The 18,958-nt window shown below is 42.8% G+C and overlaps 3 protein-coding genes and 1 long non-coding RNA gene across 4 annotated transcripts; 3 read left to right on the forward strand and 1 right to left on the reverse strand.

Annotated features, from left to right (window-relative positions):
• The first annotated feature begins 232 nt into the window (after positions 1-232).
• Positions 233-1,124, forward strand: LOC136436890 (uncharacterized). The gene is made up of 3 exons (XR_010756104.1): positions 233-292; positions 894-993; positions 1,044-1,124. It is a non-coding gene; the product is annotated as an uncharacterized lncRNA (long non-coding RNA).
• LOC136436889 (CDK5 and ABL1 enzyme substrate 1-like) lies at positions 1,045-9,171 on the reverse strand. Its single transcript, XM_066431280.1, has 13 exons — positions 8,881-9,171; positions 8,206-8,317; positions 7,042-7,263; positions 6,534-6,620; positions 5,728-5,842; positions 4,825-4,990; positions 4,035-4,150; positions 3,416-3,522; positions 2,814-2,850; positions 2,609-2,671; positions 2,334-2,370; positions 1,980-2,047; positions 1,045-1,725 (listed from the first exon to the last, which is right to left on the reverse strand). Exons 1-13 carry the CDS (start codon positions 9,140-9,142, stop codon positions 1,585-1,587), a joined length of 1,533 nt encoding a protein of 510 aa, XP_066287377.1. The 5' UTR covers positions 9,143-9,171; the 3' UTR covers positions 1,045-1,584.
• Positions 9,172-9,402: 231 nt separating this feature from the next.
• On the forward strand, positions 9,403-13,001 carry LOC136436888 (E3 ubiquitin-protein ligase RLIM-like). The gene is made up of 3 exons (XM_066431279.1): positions 9,403-9,599; positions 10,207-11,106; positions 11,320-13,001. Exons 2-3 carry the CDS (start codon positions 10,224-10,226, stop codon positions 12,117-12,119), a joined length of 1,683 nt encoding a protein of 560 aa, XP_066287376.1. The 5' UTR covers positions 9,403-9,599; positions 10,207-10,223; the 3' UTR covers positions 12,120-13,001.
• Positions 13,002-13,406: 405 nt separating this feature from the next.
• On the forward strand, positions 13,407-14,820 carry LOC136436891 (galactoside alpha-(1,2)-fucosyltransferase 2-like). The gene has a single exon (XM_066431281.1). It carries the CDS (start codon positions 13,419-13,421, stop codon positions 14,634-14,636), a length of 1,218 nt encoding a protein of 405 aa, XP_066287378.1. The 5' UTR covers positions 13,407-13,418; the 3' UTR covers positions 14,637-14,820.
• The last annotated feature ends 4,138 nt before the right edge of the window (positions 14,821-18,958 follow it).

Below are 18,958 nucleotides of genomic sequence, written 5' to 3' on the forward strand. Positions count from 1 at the left end.
AGCCCGTTGTCACACCCCATTTAAAAGACTACAAAGACTACAGACAAGTTTCAAGTATAATCTTTCCGTGTTTAATCACATATTCTACATGAGAATGCTTTGTTGTATTTTACATCAGATATAGAAAGTAATTACATAATATGTATATCTCTGTAACGGTACTGTACAGGACTGTATGTATGGTCAGGAGAGGTCTCCTGTAACGTGAGTACTGTACAGAACTGTATGTATGGTCAGGAGAGGTCTCCTGTAATGTGAGTACTGTACAGGACTGTATGTATGGTCAGGAGAGGTCTCCTGTAATGTGGGTACTTTCCGTGTTTAATCACATATTCTACATGAGAATGCTTTGTTGTATTTTACATCAGATATAGAAAGTAATTACATAATATGTTTATCTCTGATGTACAAGATTACGTTCTGTAACTATACAGTTCTGATACAACATTGAAGTTATCAATATGATATCATCATAAATTACTAAAGTTGAAGAGTAGAGGACTAAAAACCGTCCTGACCGCCCCCTGAATTCCTTGAATGGACTAGTCCTTATCATTTCAGATGATGTGGCTCATACCAAGGAGGCTTTATAAAACCTCCTTGCTCATACCTACTTGCCTAGCCACTAAGGGTTATTTTTCTGAAATCAGAAATGTCTCAAAGCTAAGGCAACACCATAACAATAGAACATCTGGTAATTATCATCATAACTATCATCTACAAAAACAGAACAGAACATATTTACAAGTGAAGTATTCTTTTGAGTTGTGGTTAAAGGATAATTTATCATATCTAGTTTCAGAATATCCAGAGTTATGTACGGATAGGTGAGTTCAATTTTCTATGCAGAGCCTTGTGACTACTGTACAGGACTATATGTATGGTCAGGAGAGGTCTCCTGTAATGCGAGTACTGTACAGGACTGTATGTATGGTCAGGAGAGGTCTCCTGTAATGTGGGTACTGTACAGGACTGTATGTATGGTCAGGAGAGGTCTCCTGTAATGTGGGTACGGTACAGGACTGTATGTATGATAAAGAGAGGTCTCCTGCAATGTGAGTACTGTACAGGACTGTATGTATGGTCAGGAGAGGTCTCCTGTAATGTGGGTACTGTACAGGACTGTATGTATGGTCAGGAGAGGTCTCCTGTAATGTGGATACTGTACAGGACTGTATGTATGGTCAGGAGAGGTCTCCTGTAATGTGGGTACTGTACAGGACTGTATGTATGGTCAGGAGAGGTCTCCTGTAATGTGGGTACTGTACAGGACTGTATGTATGGTCAGGACAGGTCTCCTGTAATGTGGGTACTGTACAGGACTGTATGTATGGTCAGGAGAGGTCTCCTGTAATGTGAGTACTGTACAGGACTGTATGTATGGTCAGGAGAGGTCTCCTGTAATGTGAGTACTGTACAGGACTGTATGTATGGTCAGGAGAGGTCTCCTGTAATGTGGGTACGGTACAGGACTGTATGTATGGTCAGGAGAGGTCTCCTGTAATGTGGGTACTGTACAGGACTGTATGTATGGTCAGGAGAGGTCTCCTGTAATGTGGGTACTGTACAGGACTGTATGTATGGTCAGGAGAGGTATGACAGTCTTCTGTAATGTGGGTACACCTCTGTGTCAGGTACGTGTAGCGAGAACTCCAGGGCTACCAGCACAGGGAACTCAAACGCTATCAGGTCCTTCCTGTTCAGTCGGAATGTGTCCTCGATTTCCTGCACGAACAACAGAAAAACAGTGTGTCTTAACTCTCAAGTGAGTCTCAAGCTTCCTCTGGGTACAAGGTACAAGGTCTGAATCATGATGGAATGATGCCCATATGGTAAACAAGATAGCAAAGACATACAAGTCATATCAACATGCTATATGTGATCTTCATTTGTAAAATGATACAAACCCTCACAGTGCAAGGTCAACATACACAAAAATGATAGTCGGATGTAAAATGCAGGATAGTCAGAGTTCTTACCTCTAGTAACTTCCCCAGTTGTGCCTTTTTAGTGTCGTTCAGCTTTGCTGCCAGCAGCAAACAAGCACCTATCAGACAACAATGTTTAGTTCATATTTCACCTTTTGAAGTATGCATGCATTTTATATCAATAATCCACACCCTGCAAAGACATTGTACTGTCTAAAGCATCCTACAAGTACAATTGCCTTAAATTCTCTGACCTAAATTAAGCGATTAAAGTTGTATACATGTAATAGTGTACAATGGTATTGGAAATTGTCTCTTAGGTTTGGCTGACTCTATTCTAAGCATTGTGAGATTCATATTAAAGTAGCATAATGACCACATATGACATACATAGAAATGACCTACCTGCACAGTATTTCCTGTTCTGCTTGTTAATCTTTCCCTGCAAAGATAAGTGACAGTGTCAGTTAACATAAGGTAACATCACTGAGTCTGACCCTATCTACTGGCAAAGGATCCCGTTCACTTTGGTATCATCTTGAATAACTATAACAGTATAAGTAATGAGTGATTGAAAAACTAGAAGTGGTTTTTATAACAGTGTACATTGTGACTTTGTATGATGTTACATGGCATTAATATATAGTTTCAGGAAATCACGATCATGGACTTGGGATTACCTGTAAGACTAACTTCTCAAAGTACACATATGCCTGAGCAACGGTCACTTCCTCCATTCGGCACTGAAAAGAAATGAAAACCATTAACTCATTATACTTGATAATAAATATTGATGTAAAGGCATTCAAACATTTGCAAAAAGTTCATTTTAGTACTATGGATTCATTTTTCATGTTATCTTAAATCTGTGTCTCAAGTACTCACATCATCCACTGCTATCTTCTTCATTTCTCTTTTCAAGCTGAAACCGGGGAAGAAAATAAAAATGAACAAATTCACTTCAGACTTTGTCTATACTACTAAGTTGCTTTTCAGCAAAATAGAAAAATATCAATCAACAGAATTCAGCGATGTTGAAATCTACATTGTATCACGTCTTGATGTTATTTTTATAAATTCCTTTTCCAACAACATTATGGAAAGCATTTTCACTGCATCAAAGCAGTTTTGCAATGAATACTGTAAATGTCAGCATGACCCTCACCAGGTTCAATTCTCATTGACTGAAAGATTCTACAAAAATTACATTTTCCATTATCGTTGTAATATTTGTTTACCGTTAAGTTTGCATGGTCTTATTTTGCGGTAGGGAGAAAATGGAGTGTTCGCGGTGGTTTTAAGTTTGCATTTGAAACAATAGTAGTGCTACAGTACAGTCATAGCTGGGCAAAAAGTTTCGCAGTGGTTTTAAGTTTGCGCTGAAAGTTCACTGCGAAACATAAAACCACCGCGAACATTTCTGCATTTACAGTAAGTCACAAAATCTACATCACACTGTCAGATCTGAGACCTATGTTTGTCCGTACCTCCTCAGCTTACTGAGTGTGAGTTGAATGTGAGGAAACCTCTCTTTGAACATCTCGTTCAAATCCTTCTTCAGCTCAGACGGTTTGGCATAGTCAATTATCGTGGTCTGTGAGACAAACAACAACAATAACAAATCATACACAAGATAACAGTTACTGGAAAGATGTTGTAAACGTTTACAATATCTATCTGATTGCTTGAGTAACTTTTACCTTGTGTATCTTTTTGTGTATTTTATTGATGTCTAAGTTTCATCAACATAAAACCAAAGCATGTACAAAGATACAATAGAAACAAACATACTCTGAATCATAGCCATCGGTGTGAAAGTTCAACAAAGATTAAACTTCCTTCCATAAGGCCACACCAATTTAAATTCTTGGTTAACTGATTCTTTTTTTTTTAATTTCAGCACACAAAAAAATCATGAAAACGGAAGGCTGTGGTGAAAACTTGTACTTAACCCCGTTCACTCCCTGAAATTGTGTGCACCAATACAAACTTTCCTCTGAGATTCTGTTTTCCTGTTGATTTTCCAATCTAGCATTTATCTTAAAAAATTCTGTTAACCAAGAAATGAAAATGGTGTGGCCTAAGTACAGAAGATTTCCATGTTACCATATAGCAGGGCAGGTTGAGCACAGTTCTGTGTTTGCCAGACCTCCATTCTGGGTCGTCTAGCAGATATGGGTCATACTTGGGCAATAAGGGAACTGTTGGCTCTTCTGATGATGCTGGGAAAACACAAGGATTACAACATCTGTCAGGAAAAAAATTACTTTCTGTTGAAAATTAAAAAGGGCCATTCTAGGTGACTGCTGGAAGAGAAGTGTAACAAACATATGCTGCCATCCAATAGCCAAGACTATGAAATCTCACATATATTGTAGAGTGCACATACATGTGCATTTCCTTTCTCATTTGAAGCTTCCAGTAGCTATTTGAAGCTTCCAGTAGCCTAGTGCATCCCCAAGCTTTTAGCTAGGCATGCGTCCATTCGTCAATTGGACGCATGATACTAAAATAACAAGGAAATTGGACGCCCTCTTTTTCAGTTGGACGCACAGAGGACCCCCTGTTTCCCTGGTAACTACAGACACATGTTACTGTGTTACTGTGTCACTGATGCTTTTTTTAGTCCTACCACACACTGGGGCAACCTGAAAACTGATTGACATGCAAAGCTACCATGAAATTGTTAATCCATAGAGCCCATTGGGAGACAGAGAGCGAACAAGCAGTTTTTAGTGCTTAAAATGGTCCGCTAAAAGTATGATAAGACTAGAACACACCTAACCCCCGCATCACAGCACCCCCCCACCCCAATTTTTGGACCCCTTGTCTATAAATCCTAGCTAAAAGCCTGTGCATCATTCATTGCGAGACTGCAGTGATTGTTTTTATATACCTTGGACTCGTAGCAGATGCGCGGGGTCGTAGGATACTGTCCGCAGGTACGTCTGTGATTGGGTCGCTGCGGGCGGACCCAGTCCATCCAGGGACTTCCTCTTCTCCATAGAGCGGGTGGGGACCAGGAAGTGTGCGTAGGATACCGTCTGGAAAACACACATGGACTGATAGAGGAACATCATCACTCGAACCTTTCAACTGACAACGTTTAGATATACAAAAATTCATCCACCATAAAACTTACTAAACGTACTTTTGAATCACATCTTTTCTTCAATTATTACACCAAGTAGCCATGTTTTGTCTTGCAAACATTGTTAAGTCCAATATCAAAATTATTTCTTTAGTTGATCAATATTGTATCATACAACACAGCATTGTTGACTTAAGGCCACACCATTTCAATTTCTTGGTTAACGGAAAAAATGATACATTGGAAAATCAGCAGGAAAAACAGAGTCTCAGAGGAAAGTTTGTACTTTGGTGCACACAATTTCTGGGGGTGAACAGGGTCAGGTGCAAGTTTTCACCCCAGCCTTCTGTATTCATGATTTTTTTGGCTAAAATTTAAAAAAAAAGGTCTGTTAACCAAGAAATTAAATTCGTGTGGCCTTATGCTGTCCTCTCTTGTATGTTATTCTTTAGGGTAACCAGCTTACAGCGAAGCATCCCTTATTGGCCATATCCATGACATCAATGAACGACCAATTAGTATATTCACATTCAAATTCCTCACAAACCGCCTCTCCAATATGATTTCTTAGAACCTAATTCAATTATATACAACTACTATACCCTACAAAAAAATTGACTCCATCTTCCACTTTTCCAAACATCATTACCACAGTCCTCCATAAAATACAAATCTAAATGTGTCACAATATGGAACAGTCTCCGATACCTTCCCATCATCCCCCAGCTCGACCCCCTCCAGCTGCGCCATGACGCTGGTGTCCGTCATGAAGGATAGGGGACGATTTCCCGAGGGGTGGCGCTGTCTCCGACCCTCCGGCGCGCTGAAACACAACACAAAACACAGTGTATAACGTTAGGCTGAGAACACTGTGGTGTTACTTCATCCCTAAGGCCTGGGAAAGTTAATGTTGTGTTTCTGACTACAGTCCTGAAAAGATTAGGGTCAGACTCTCTTCTTCTTTTCAAGATTTCGGCTGAAGTGATACTATTTGACAATCTAAAACTGAAATGCATCAGGACATTATGGTATTTCAAACGTTTTCATCACTCGGATGTCAGATGAAAAATTTCATGTCCCTTACCCACAATCGACCCCGAACAAAGGCTAGGGTTAGCAAGTTTTTGCTCGAGTCGGTCAGGTAATTGGAAACACAATTTCTTTCTAAGGCCTAGCCAGTTATAAATACACACACATGTGAATGTTTGAAGTTCTTGGCTAAGTCATGTACTGAGAAGCTTAACCTCCCTGCTGCTAGTGCTGCCTTTTTAGGCAGTGTTAACACTGGAAACATGGTCTGGATTCTGGAAGCCAGGACAAGGTACACTGAGCCCTTGTTATTTTCAACTCAGGACTCTCAAGTCAAATAAGTGTATTCTGTATCCCGGCACCATTACTGTACATCCGCCATTCTCTCCAACTGGTTACTAAAAGAAGAAACATTAACAAATAAAGAATGGAAAGAACATATTGACGTAATTCTTACTAGAGTTGTGAGTAAGGATAGCACTCACCTGACATATCCATGCTGGCTGATACGACTGTATGGTATCAAGGACATCACTGCATACGGCACCTTATGGCCTGACACCAGCACCAGTCTGGAAAGGACATGTGACAGTTAGTTAAGAAAAAGACTAAAGAAACTGTTACAACTGCCTTATGGTACACCAAGGACATTATATAGGAATAATGTCCTTGGGTACACATTTTGTAAGCATCAAGGATCTTTGTCACACACAATGTCTGGAGCTCCTTGGTATGCTTGATATATTTATTCATTTGGTATGATTTAATAACAGGCATTTCTTGTGACCATGGTCTCCCCCAGACATTTAAACAACAAACTGCTGTTAGGTGCATTTTTGACGGGACAGGTCGTTCGGCATAATATAACCAGCTGCTGCTGAGCCGCGTGCCTGCGAAGCTGGTGTTACGCCGAATGGCGGTTATACTGGCTATATATATACAGATACAGATTTTACATATAAAGGATTTGAGTGTCCTCAAATGTTTTCCTACCTTCCCTTGCGGAAGCCCCTCTCCCTCATAGACCTCAAAAAGTGGACCTTCTGTGGCTGGACGATCTCCGCCGACTCTGACGTGGACATGCTACGATGAAGTCTGACCTTCTTGTCTCGGGGAGGCGTGTCCCGCGGACTGCTGAGGGAGTTCTGCCGGACTAGTCCACGTCGCGGAGAGGTGTGACCTTCAGCCGGTTGTCCAGGGCTGTACGTATTGGCTCTGGAAATAACGAGCATGCAACCTGATCAGTAACATTGATTGATTCTGGTATTGTTAAACCACAGCTTGTCTACAAAGGTATAAGCAAGCATCATGCCTCCAGATAGATAGCTTGTTTATACTGTATTCTGAATCTGAGAATGATATCTGCAGAATGACAGCGTAGATTTGATACAAATGACAGTGATGAAAACCTGACCTGGAAATGAAACTTTAATTAATGAAAAAAAGTTAAAAGAAAAGAAAAGAAAGTGGAAAGTACATGTATATGCATATGGATGTTTGATTATTATCATTACACAGAAAAAAGTAAAGCAGTTTAATAGGTAAGAGTACAGAACCAAGCAGCCAGATTCTGCATGAAGTATAATAGCGGTGCTAGCATCACCGAAATGAAAAGAGATTTACAGTGGGAGCAGCTTGAAGACAGAAGAAAGATGTCCAGGCTGTACATGATGTACAATATGACAAACAAGTCTGTAGTCCAGCCAACCGGCAAGCAGCCAGCTCAAGAAAAGAACAAGAAAGAGTCATGACAACAAACATGTGTTTTCTTAACCCAGAAATGTGTCTAAAACTTTTGCAAACAAAATGTCCACGAATAGAACATGCTGTCCATAAATATGGTAAAGTTCTCTTCATCAGATAGCTTCAAACATCAGTTAGAGTAGGATGTGAATGGTTTAGGTGAGACAAGTGATGTATCCAGATGCTGCCACGTGCCTGTGAAACTGGTATACAGCTGTACATGTGTTTAACATAGGCCAAGGATTCAGATTCAGATTCAGAATATAAGCAATTATAATGTAGCATGGCTTGTTTTCAAAGACAAGTTTTGCCATGAAATTACCTCATTACTGTATACATGTACAAGCACAACAAGCTAGAATGCTAGACTGAAGTGCACTTATTATGGTATAATAAAGTAAAGAAAATATTTACCTTGTCCTTGGACTTGTGTTTTCCTGGTGCACGTGAGTGTTTGTGGGGATGTCTACAGCAAAGGCATCTTCTCCAATGTGGGCCCATTCCTCAGACTGTCCTTGGTGTACATCTGTAATGTAAATTAATGTTAAACATGGAACAAATTTCGCAACAATGTTGTTGACAGACAAGTTTATTTGTTTGTATGATTAACCATTGATACAAGAAAGGAGGAAACAAACCAGCGGTAACTGCTTTTACAGAATTATCTTTCTCACAGAAAGCAACATTTAAATGCACCAATGACCAGTAAGACACATGTTAATATTTGATCACAACCATCAATAATTAATTCAATCAGCTATTTAAGGCATATGGTTGTACAGTATATGTAGTTAGTTTGTTTCCATATACGGTATACCCACCTGCAAAAGCTCCATGTAGAAGATTAGGTATATTCTAAGTTGCTTGTGGTTTGCTTTCATCCAAATCCTTTTTGTTAGACCAGGGACATTATAACGTTATATGATACATCTCAACTCATGACACGTGTAACATATCCATTAAACTGAATTTCTCGGGCCCTCCAAACTTTGACGCGCGTTTACGCAAATTATTGCAGTCACGTTGTTGTTTGATTGTTCTGAATATGACAGTTGATCAGAGAGATGACAGAACTAGATGACCACAAACCTTGCCCATGGCCCAGATCACGGTGACCATCTACGGTGTCCTGTTGCCCCTCCCCCTCCGCTAGAGAAGTCGCGTGGACTGTGGCGGCAGTCTGCTGCCCTCCAAAACTCGCCACCGATTCATTTCGACCAGGAACGGCTTTTTCAAATGACCCGTCGAGCGGAATGTTTGACAGAAAGTTCTTAGCAGCTGTACGGCGCCATGACGCAGTTCTTTTTCGGGACGTTTTGGCCGTCGCCCTCCCAGTTTGGGAGGCGGCCATTTTTTGCCAACAATAACCTGCAGTTTGTAAAATATCCGCCAGAGGCCGCTGAAATTAATTGACCATTGGATTATGCCACTTTTGCTTCTATTTTCTTTGTAGTATGATACATATCGCTATCATTCACAATATGCGATAGTATTTCTATACTCGAATGTAATTATCTAGAGTCTGTTTATAAATATTATAAGAAAATATTTAGTTTTTGACATATAGTAAACAACACTTTTGAAAAAACACCCCTATTCCAAAGTGGTTGCTTTGAGCATGACGTCACGACGCGGCGAACGTCCACACAAACAAGATGGCGGGAAGTCCAAGGGTCAGCGCCCAGCTGTGACGTTTTATGAATGATCCTCGTATTTTTTAGGCTTCTTGGCTACTCATAAACAAGCTACTTCGAAGCACCAAGAATTCATCTGTGTAAAGAAGGTTTTCTTGACGTCCCTAGTTTGAGGTGAGTACGCTTTACTCGTGGTTTCGATGAACAAATTTCGAATTTGTGTAGCAGTTGTCCTTTCACTTTTGTTCAGGGAAGAACAAGTACTGGATTTTCTGCTTTCATTGGTAACGAATGAGTTAACCTTTCACATAACCTTTCACGTAGCATGCATCATACCATTGGCAGTCCAACTTAACGTAGTGTGTCCTCATTCCTTCTTATTCGCTCTATCCGTAGTTTCTCTAATTTTGACATGTTTGAGTGATCATGTGAGTCTTTTCCATATGCCTCAAAATTTCTATTTGGGGTTTTAAGTTTGTTTATCTGAGAAAGGAGTCAGTCCTGTGGGAAAATGTCATCAAATATTTCTCCCCTGGAAAAGAATTTGGGGATCTAGTCACATCAACTTAGTGATCATGAGAATGTGTGCAGTAAGACCTAACGTAACCCAGAGCTATGGAGGATCAGGATAGATACAGGAAAAGAGTCAAAAACATCCAAGATTAGATAATGATAAGACTTCAAGCAAACCTGCAACAGTCGCCACGGCTATCAACATTGTTACATTATACCATATCTATCATCACCTTTCTTATCTTGTAACCATCTTATACCTCTGTAGGTACAGCTGGAGTGGACATGGCACCAAGAAGGACAAGATCAAAGAAAACAGGTTCAGGAGTCAGAGGTCATCCCTACAGGTCAGGTGGTACAAGAAACTCGGCTGCAAGGGTCAGGGGTCAGTCCAACAGGTCACAGGTGACCAGGACTACTGCATGCGCAGCACCTGCTGACCTGAGCAGAGGTCCAATGAGGACCAGGGCTCAGAGGTCAGGAGTCACAGATCGCAGCTTTCAACCAAGAGATCAAAGATCAGGAGTCAGAGTTCAAGGTTCTCGGCCAAGAAGTCAAAGGTCAGGCAGAAATGCAATAAACGGGGACTCGGACTCCCCCGCCACAGAAGAGAGGTCAGCTTTGTCTGCTGCTCAAAATAGTGTTGGAGCACAATCTGGCAATGTTGCCAATAGCAGTGCAAGAAGAAGTAGTAGAGTCAGAGCTGATGCAGCCACAATTGAAAGGAGGAGGGACAGCAGGATCCCACCAGCTGCCACCCGTAGGTCGAGCAGATTGCTTGGGATGGAAGGCACATCAAGCTCCCCATCTCAGTCCAACGGACCTGTAAATAATGACACCACTAGGAGTCATACGTCTGCAACGAGCGATCAAGTCCTTCACTCCTTGGGTACTGCAGGGAGCAACATTCCAACAGGGGAGCCCCCTCCCCAAGTTGCACAGCAGGGTAATAACAATGGCATCCAGGAGCAAGGCAACCAGCAGAACGGGAATGGTCCGACCCCCACCCCTCTGCTCAGTACGGGGAGGTTCAGCGCGTACTATGTGGGGAGGGCGAATCACTTCTATTCCGACCTGCTCAGCCTGACACCACAGCCAACGCGGGACCGTGGGAACAGCGGGTATAACCTACGCAGGAGGTGGGCCACGCGGAGCCCAACAGACAGAGGTGGGTTCTGGTTCGGAGATGTCGAATAGTTGTAGTCCGTAGTTGTTTTAGTTTGTATTAGATATATCTGTTGGAATTATGCTTCATGTATTATTTGTTTGTTTGAGTTAGAAGTCAAACTTGTTAATTGTTTAGTCTTGGAAGTAGCAGATAAATTTGAACACTTCAAAGCTTAATTATAATTCAGTATCAACCTTCTGTTACTTTCCCAAGGTGGACCAAGCCAGCCAAGGAGCGTGCCCCCTCGGCCAGTGGAACGTGCACCAGCGCCCCCTGTCAGCCCACCGCCGCCTAGCAGCCTACGGGACGGTCCTGTCACCCGGAGCCAGGCTCGTCTGCGACAGGCATCCCAGGGGACCGTGTGGCGGCAGGGACGGTTCCGTATCCGCCACCCTGGACCGGTGGAACCTGGGCACGAAGAGGACAGCATGCAGCATGCCATGGACATGCTCACAGACCTGTCCTCACCAAACAACACTCGCGATGAGGACACCATGTCCGAGTCAAGCAACGGCTCCGACCGCAGCGGGATCCCTGGGGAAGCTCTACCCGAAAACTTCCTCGGGTTCGGACCAGAGTTCTGGCAAGGGCGTCGACTGGTCAGCATCCGTTTCGTCCGGGACCACAGCATCCTGGACTACTTCCCCGCCACAGGGAACATGTACATCTCCTCGCTGGACGAGCCGCCGCGTGGGCTCACTCCGCAAGAGGTCGAGTCCATCCCGTACCGGAACTTCGCGCGGAACGAGGAGGCCAAAACCTGCAGCATCTGCATCGTGAACTACAGGACCGGCAACCGCGTGAAGACGCTGCAGTGTTCGCACGAGTTCCACGAGGCCTGCATCAAGCGCTGGCTGAGGGAACACGAGAACTGTCCCACCTGCAGACAGCCGGTTAGGGAGGCTGACGGTGCAGAGGCAGGTGCTGCTTCTGCTACTACAGGTGCTCCACCAGGAAACAACACCGCATCGTCTGGTGACCCTCCCTCTGGGAATGGAGCCATGAACACCTGAAAAACAGTGGATTATGTTCCACAGAAAACGTTGAGTGTGGTAACTGTAACTTACCCATCTCGGAGAACGACCACTCCAGAGTTACGTGAGGCTCTTAATGATATTCTGGTTTTACCACCTCATAATGGGGATGATTAAGCCTCGGAAAATTAATGTTGCATTTCTGATTACAGTCGGCAGGTAGGGAGTCTCTTGACAGCGGTCGACCAACAAAAAAAAATGCTGGGTCAGCAGGTTTCTTCTTAACCGAAAACGCAACATTTTTTTCCTAGGCCTTAGGTGTTTCTTGGATAAAGGGTGCTGATTCAGACATGAACATGTGAACAGAGCTTTCAAAGTTCAAACACATTTTTCATGTGCTATAAGACTATGATAATGTAAAGACTGCCTCAACAGCAAAGAAATTATGTATACAGGTGTACTCATTTGTAGGTGGGTGATTTTCTTGTGCTGTTTAAGTGGCTGGTGAATGTATTGATTGAAGATATTGAAAGATGTGACATGTACATTGCTGCATAGTTTCTCCAGTTATGTTGCTTTAGATTAAAACCATGTACTTAAAACTTCTGTGTAAAGGTCTAAAAGGCTTACATTACAAGGAAGTTTTGTATTTAGTTTAGAATACTGCGAATTAGAACATTACCAGAGTCTGGCCTTGTCTTGGCTCTTGCTAAAGTAATAACAACATTTTCTGCATAAAGTTATGTCCATTTTGCCTACTTATGGACACCTGTAGGAAGATGGTTTGTTTCAAGTACTGGTATCAGGCTCTCCAGGATAAAAATAAGCGGGAAATGGAAAAAAAACTAACATTTAGTAAAATCAATATGAAGTTTATGACAATAGGCACACACAAACAAAAATAAATCATATGCATGTGAATTGTGAGCATTTCTGGACATTTTTAAGGGGTTGATAAAAGAATCACGATGTTACTAGTATATTATCCGATCTCACATTTAGTTATCACACACACACAACTCAAAACAGACTACTGTAGCTGTAAATGCAGAAATGTTCGCGGTAGTTTTATGTTCGCGGTTTTCGCGGAGACCGTTTCCCCGCGAACTTAAGACCACCGCGAACATTTTTGCCCAATACTGTAGCAGTATGTGACTATAGCACTGCCGGAAACTTAAAACCACCGCGAACACACCATTTTCGCCTTAGCGCGAAATAAAAACCACGCGAACTTAAATGCATTTACAGTATCTTTGCTGTGGTAAGAATGTAAAAACAAACACAACATCCGTTTCACACATGACCACCTCCGTACCTATGTAGTGATATGAACCGAACATGGGCGACACGAATGGACACGTAAACGCTCGTAGCTGCTTCTTCTTTTCCCTGGGTATTTCGATATGTCTGACATTCCTGTTCATTCTGTTTACCAACCGGCTTTGGACAAACCTGGAGACGTCCAGGTTTCGGGCTGTGACCAAAATGTCACGGCCAGATTTGATGACAACCGATCGTCATGATGTGAGCCCGTCTCTGCCTGTCCTTGACCGCCAAGTGACGGCCTCAGCGTCGCCGCTGTCCACCGAAGATTGGAAAAACGAATCGTCGCCTTCCGTTCCAGATCTTCCCAATCGAGAAGAGAAAACACCGATGCCGACAGAGAAGCCGACAGAGCTAGAGTCCTCACCAACACCGTACCTGTACCTACCCGCTTGTGATCACTGTGGACTGGGAACTACATTGTTTCAGTACGCTTCCGCTTATGGCGTAGCAAAAAGCAACAATATGGGATTATTGCTCAATCCTTCCTTTAGGTTGTTGAAGGTTTTCGGTCAGCTAGACTTTGATGGAACCATGTTAGAGCAAGCCGTGAATTCATCGGGATTTAAGGTGTTTGAGGAGAAAAACGTACGAGTCTACCACCCCGAGTTAGAGTCGCTAGGTCAAGGTCAACAGAACTGGACTCTGGGCGCAAGTCGGCTCCAGTCTTTTAAGTATTTTCAGAACTACGGGAACGACATAAGAAGGCAGTTTACCTTTAACGAAGGCGTTAAACCTAAGGCTGACTCGTTTTTGAAGCAAGCAGCAAGCCAAGGTAGGGGCGTCGCTTCAAACTCGTCCGTCCCAGGATTGTTTGTTGGTGTTCACGTTCGCAGACGCGGACGCGGACTAACGGAGGGGTACGACTACCTACTGGGTAACCGAGTCGTAGGGGATTGGTACCTCACACAGGCTATGTCTTATTACCGGGAAAAGTACGGAAACGTCACTTTTATCGTCTGCAGCGACGATATGGAGTGGTGCAAGTCGCACATAGCAACGGAGACACACGACGTGTTTTTTTCGGAAGGGCGCGCGGCGGTGGAAGATCTGGCCATCTTGGCTTCCTGCAATCATACCGTGATGACGCTAGGAGCGTTCGGGTGGTGGGGTGGGTGGCTTGCCGGCGGAGAGGTTGTGTTCTACCGTGACTGGTACGTCAAGGGGTCCAACGTGGACGCACACTTGAAGGTAGAAGACTACATGCTCCCCGCGTGGAAAGGAATGGCTTAAACGTCTTAGAACCTGTTACCATATGCATAGGATGGATACCTGACTGTTGGACCAGACTGTCTATGGTGCACGGACAACAGACAGAAAGTATTACAATTTGATTGTGGATGAAAATTAGCTAATTCGACTGGATACCTGATCAAGATTTAGCAACAATATCGATGGTCTGGTTAAGATCATGTCTAAAATGGATCGCACTCCAAGAGTTACATCTTATCAGTTTGAAAGATTTCAAAACTGGGACAAGATTATTATGATAAACCCGGATTTTAGTGTACAGTGTATATATATACACATGTTGTTAAATCCTGTTCATAGATAGATGAGATGTTTACATTATATTGTTGTTATCGCGTATACGGCTACCTTACTAATGGCATTGCTGTTAGTACGTAACCATACGATGTGAATTTGGTTTTGGAAGTGATAGGTCAAGTATGAAAGTGCTAAAGTCTTTATTCAAAACCCAAAATGATCGTCTGAAAACAAAGGTTCATTTTTCAATATAATCTTTATGATTTATATGGCCGGGTTGCACGTCTTTTTGCCATGATGTGTTTTATGCATTACGTGCAGTTCGTCGGATCCATCCATGGTGGCGCTTTTGGAATAGCTAAATCACCGAACAAGTGGTTTTAGCACAAGTGTCATAAAATCACAGGTTTGCGTAGCAAAACCTTTGTTGGACCCGTTGGCATGTGGGGTGGCCGCGATATTGATTTTGTGACGTCGCAGGGTAGCTAGCCATACCATTTCATTTGGAGGGGTGTTTTGGGGGTCGCTAGCGTTGTCTCTGTTTTCAACAAATCGGCACACAACTATCACACATTCAACTCAAATAAAAATAAAAATTCATTACCAATTCATATTTATAAAAAGACCCCGTAATCGCTAAACTTACATAGCAAACCTGAAGTATATGTAGCACAAATACTTATATCTATTTTTTTTCTTGCAATTGGATTCGACTCCATCGCCATGTCAAATAACATCTGTTAAGATTTTCATGTCTTTAAACGAAGCCAATAATCTACATCTTAAAGATCAAAGCATACGATTACAAAGGATAAAACATACATTTATATGATACTTGTTTGGTTTGAATAGTTGCCAATCCTCGCGGTCAAAGCGATGTGAATAGCTCGCCTGGGTACATGTTGTCAGTCAGTGCCCGGCTACAGCAGGCCATAGGGACTGTTTGGAAGGCGTTCAAGTTAAATGTTGGCGTGGCCCCTGGAATTGAAGGCGCGTTGTGACCATGTGCATGATAGGATATGCGTGAGAACACAACCATCCACTTTTGTATCAGCAGATTCATATGTGACTTAGAACAGTCTTTGTTCTTATGAATGTGAAAGAAAATATTAGAATCTTTTTCTTGAAAAAAAGTTGTAAGAAAAAATTACTTAAAGAAAAAAATCTTAACTTGTGGACAAAATGCTTTTCTTAAACACAGAAAGCTATCTTATTTTAAGGATTTTTTTCTGTGTATAAGAAGTAAGAAGAAAAAGAAGAAAAACCATTTTTGGTAGTGTTCTAGCAAGCGGCACGTCGTCGAGTCCTATGCGGAGACTGTACTCATCGGTTGCAGCTGCAATGTATGGCTCATCACGCGAATCCTAACGTAGATACTGATGACGGACATCCGAACCATGTCTTTCTACTGTTCTCAAAGCCACTTAAGGAAGAAGCTGGCGGGAAAAAGGCGAATGAAGACATGGCAATCCCCTCTCTCAACATCTGCTTGGAGACCGTTGATGGCCAGTTGGGATACCGCAGTTGAAACGGAAATTCCACTAACCAAGCAAAATGTTGGGAGGGAAGATCTTTCTTTTACGTTTTGTGTGTTTTGTTGTCTTTTAAGTCATGCTTTTACATCTTGCAGCATACATATAATAATAATGATAATAATGATAAATGATAATAATGGTTTATTGGTCAGAAATTACCCGTGCAATGACAGCCAGTGCTGAATTGCTGCAGGGTTTACAATCACATACTTAGTAATACACAACAGATACATTTTTGCTCCACACTTGTACTTTGTGGAACTGTCGCAAGGGTCTGGGCGGCTGCCATTCGGCGCCAGCAGGTGACCTCAATACGACCTTCCCCAACCGAAGTCATGATCAGGTACCCATTCACACCTGGGTGGAGTGAGGAAAGTCGTATAAAGTGCCTTTCCCAAGGGCACAACATCGGGGCATAGTAGTGGTTTCGAACCCGGGACGTCTCGGTTCTGGGCGAAACACCCTACCGATTGAGCCACACGATACATACTACAACTATGACATCACGAGTCACCCAAATCCAATTTTATATAGCATATAGGAGAAGTCTGGCCTACTCTGGCTCAGTTGCATGGAATAAAACACAACCACACATTAGGGCGGCTTCGTCCATCCATGTCTTCAAATACCTATTGGATCATACATAATTAGCCCTTGAGTGCAAATATGGACTGGATAACGGATTAATGACTTAATTATGTACTATGATGTATTCATGTATTTATTTATCTAATTATTTATTCAACTATTTATTTCGATGTATTTTCCATGATTGTATTGATATCGGTTACGTTAAGTTTACGTTAAGTTTATTTTTGTACCGTGACCCCTGCCCCTCCGTTTCACTTCGACCTTGTCGAAAAGCGGCCATATTATGGCCGAACAAGCATTCGAAGTAAAATAAAGGCTTTGACTTGACTTGACTTTGACTTGAATTTTGGTCGCCGTATGGTACTCTGCGGTCGCCGTCTAGCATGTTGTCTAGTAGAAACAAAAAACGATACTTCAAACGTATGGAGGACCGACTGTCAGAAAGCAGGGCAGTCCCAGAGTCACAGGGCATTACATTTCCAATAATTCGTGCGATTGATTTTATAGCTGTCATGCTTCAAAGTGACGCCCGCCCCACCCAGGCATTGACCGCAGTGGGCACACACTTCAAGCGGCGGTGCGGTCAATCCGGGCCGACGGAGGGCGAGACAGCGAGGTCCGCTGGGTATGCCTTGATACGGAATAAATAGGAATAGGAGCCAGACACACAGTATGAGTCCTTGTGATATCATTTCACCGCCCCACCCCTAACTGTACCCGAAACGTTTTGAAGATTTGAAAGCATCTTAAAAGTCTTTTTTCTTAGAAGTCTGGTTAGAAGACGGAACGAAAGTAAACGTGACGAGAATGTGTCTAGTCGGTGTCTTCAAGGTCTCTTAAGGGGTCAAGGCACAGAGCGAAAAAAAATGTTCATTTATTTATAAGACGCTTAGTTTTTTCCTTCTTTCTAACAGATACAGTAAAACTAGCAGTACTGCTAAGAGAGTGTCCAAACGGCATCTTTCATTGTAAAAGTCATTGCAATATCTTATCTATACAAGATACAGTTGTTATTAGGACATCAGGGAGTTTTAACGTAAGCCCCAACGGGTTTTACACTGATAAACATGACAAATGACTGTAACACACACAACCACATGTGTTTGGCCCACTTACGCGGTGTTGTGTGGTTCAGGTTCACATTCATTTTCAACGCCGGGGTGTCTTTCTGATCTCCAAGCAGATCTCCACGGTGCCAAAATTGTACAAGCTAGCCAGAGACGTTGTCAGACTCTTTCTGCCAGTTGGATACGGTCTTTGCAACCGTTGGGTCTGCTTGGAGACTTTCATGGCACAAGTAGTTTTCAAACATATATATATTCCTCAGATCGTCTTGGATTGTGTCGGAGGATTTCTCGACACGTTATGCAGTTGTCTATAGAGTATATAACGTGATATGTGAAGTCAACATCAAGGTCATGAGAACCCTGTAAAACCGGAACACGGAATTCCCATTAAGTTCCAACCAGAGAACATTGTTACAGATCCTGCCGGCGACCCTGTGGGAGGGAGGGGTGAAGTTTACCGAGTTATTTTCATGTAGACCTCGGCTAATCTCCAAGCAGATCTACACGGTGCACCGAAAATCGTATATGCTAGCCAGAGAAGCTCCAGTCAGCCGGGTACTGAGCCGGTGCGGACTAGAGCTTACCCGGCTGACTGGAGCTTCTCTGGCTAGCAAATAGTTTTCGGTGCACCGTGTAGATCTGCTTGGAGATTAGACCTCGGCTACAAATCATCCTCGTCCACCAGGACCTTTCCGCTTGACGATACATCGCTCGCGGAAAAGGCCCTGGTAACACGGGATGGCATCCATGGTTTTTGCAGGTCGAGCCCCCAAAACAGCTTCAGCCAATCAGAGGGGTTAAAACCCATTTGCGTCCACTCATCGGACGCAAACGCGCAAAGAACGCTGGGAAGCTATCAACCAATCAGGTTACG

The sequence above is a fragment of the Branchiostoma lanceolatum genome, chromosome 6 (genome assembly GCF_035083965.1).
Source record: "Branchiostoma lanceolatum isolate klBraLanc5 chromosome 6, klBraLanc5.hap2, whole genome shotgun sequence".
NCBI lineage: Eukaryota > Metazoa > Chordata > Leptocardii > Amphioxiformes > Branchiostomatidae > Branchiostoma > Branchiostoma lanceolatum.

Coding starts and splice junctions, on each gene's coding strand:
- LOC136436891 (XM_066431281.1), top strand. CDS start 13,419: ATGGGCGACACGAATGGACACGTAAACGCTCGTAGCTGCTTCTTCTTT.
- LOC136436888 (XM_066431279.1), top strand. CDS start 10,224: ATGGCACCAAGAAGGACAAGATCAAAGAAAACAGGTTCAGGAGTCAGA. Junction 11,107..11,319: donor GCGGAGCCCAACAGACAGAG/GTGGGTTCTGGT, acceptor TACTTTCCCAAG/GTGGACCAAGCCAGCCAAGG.
- LOC136436889 (XM_066431280.1), bottom strand. CDS start 9,142: ATGGCCGCCTCCCAAACTGGGAGGGCGACGGCCAAAACGTCCCGAAAA. Junction 5,843..6,533: donor AGCCAGCATGGATATGTCAG/GTGAGTGCTATC, acceptor GTTGTGTTTCAG/CGCGCCGGAGGGTCGGAGAC. Junction 2,371..2,608: donor TTGAGAAGTTAGTCTTACAG/GTAATCCCAAGT, acceptor TTATCTTTGCAG/GGAAAGATTAACAAGCAGAA.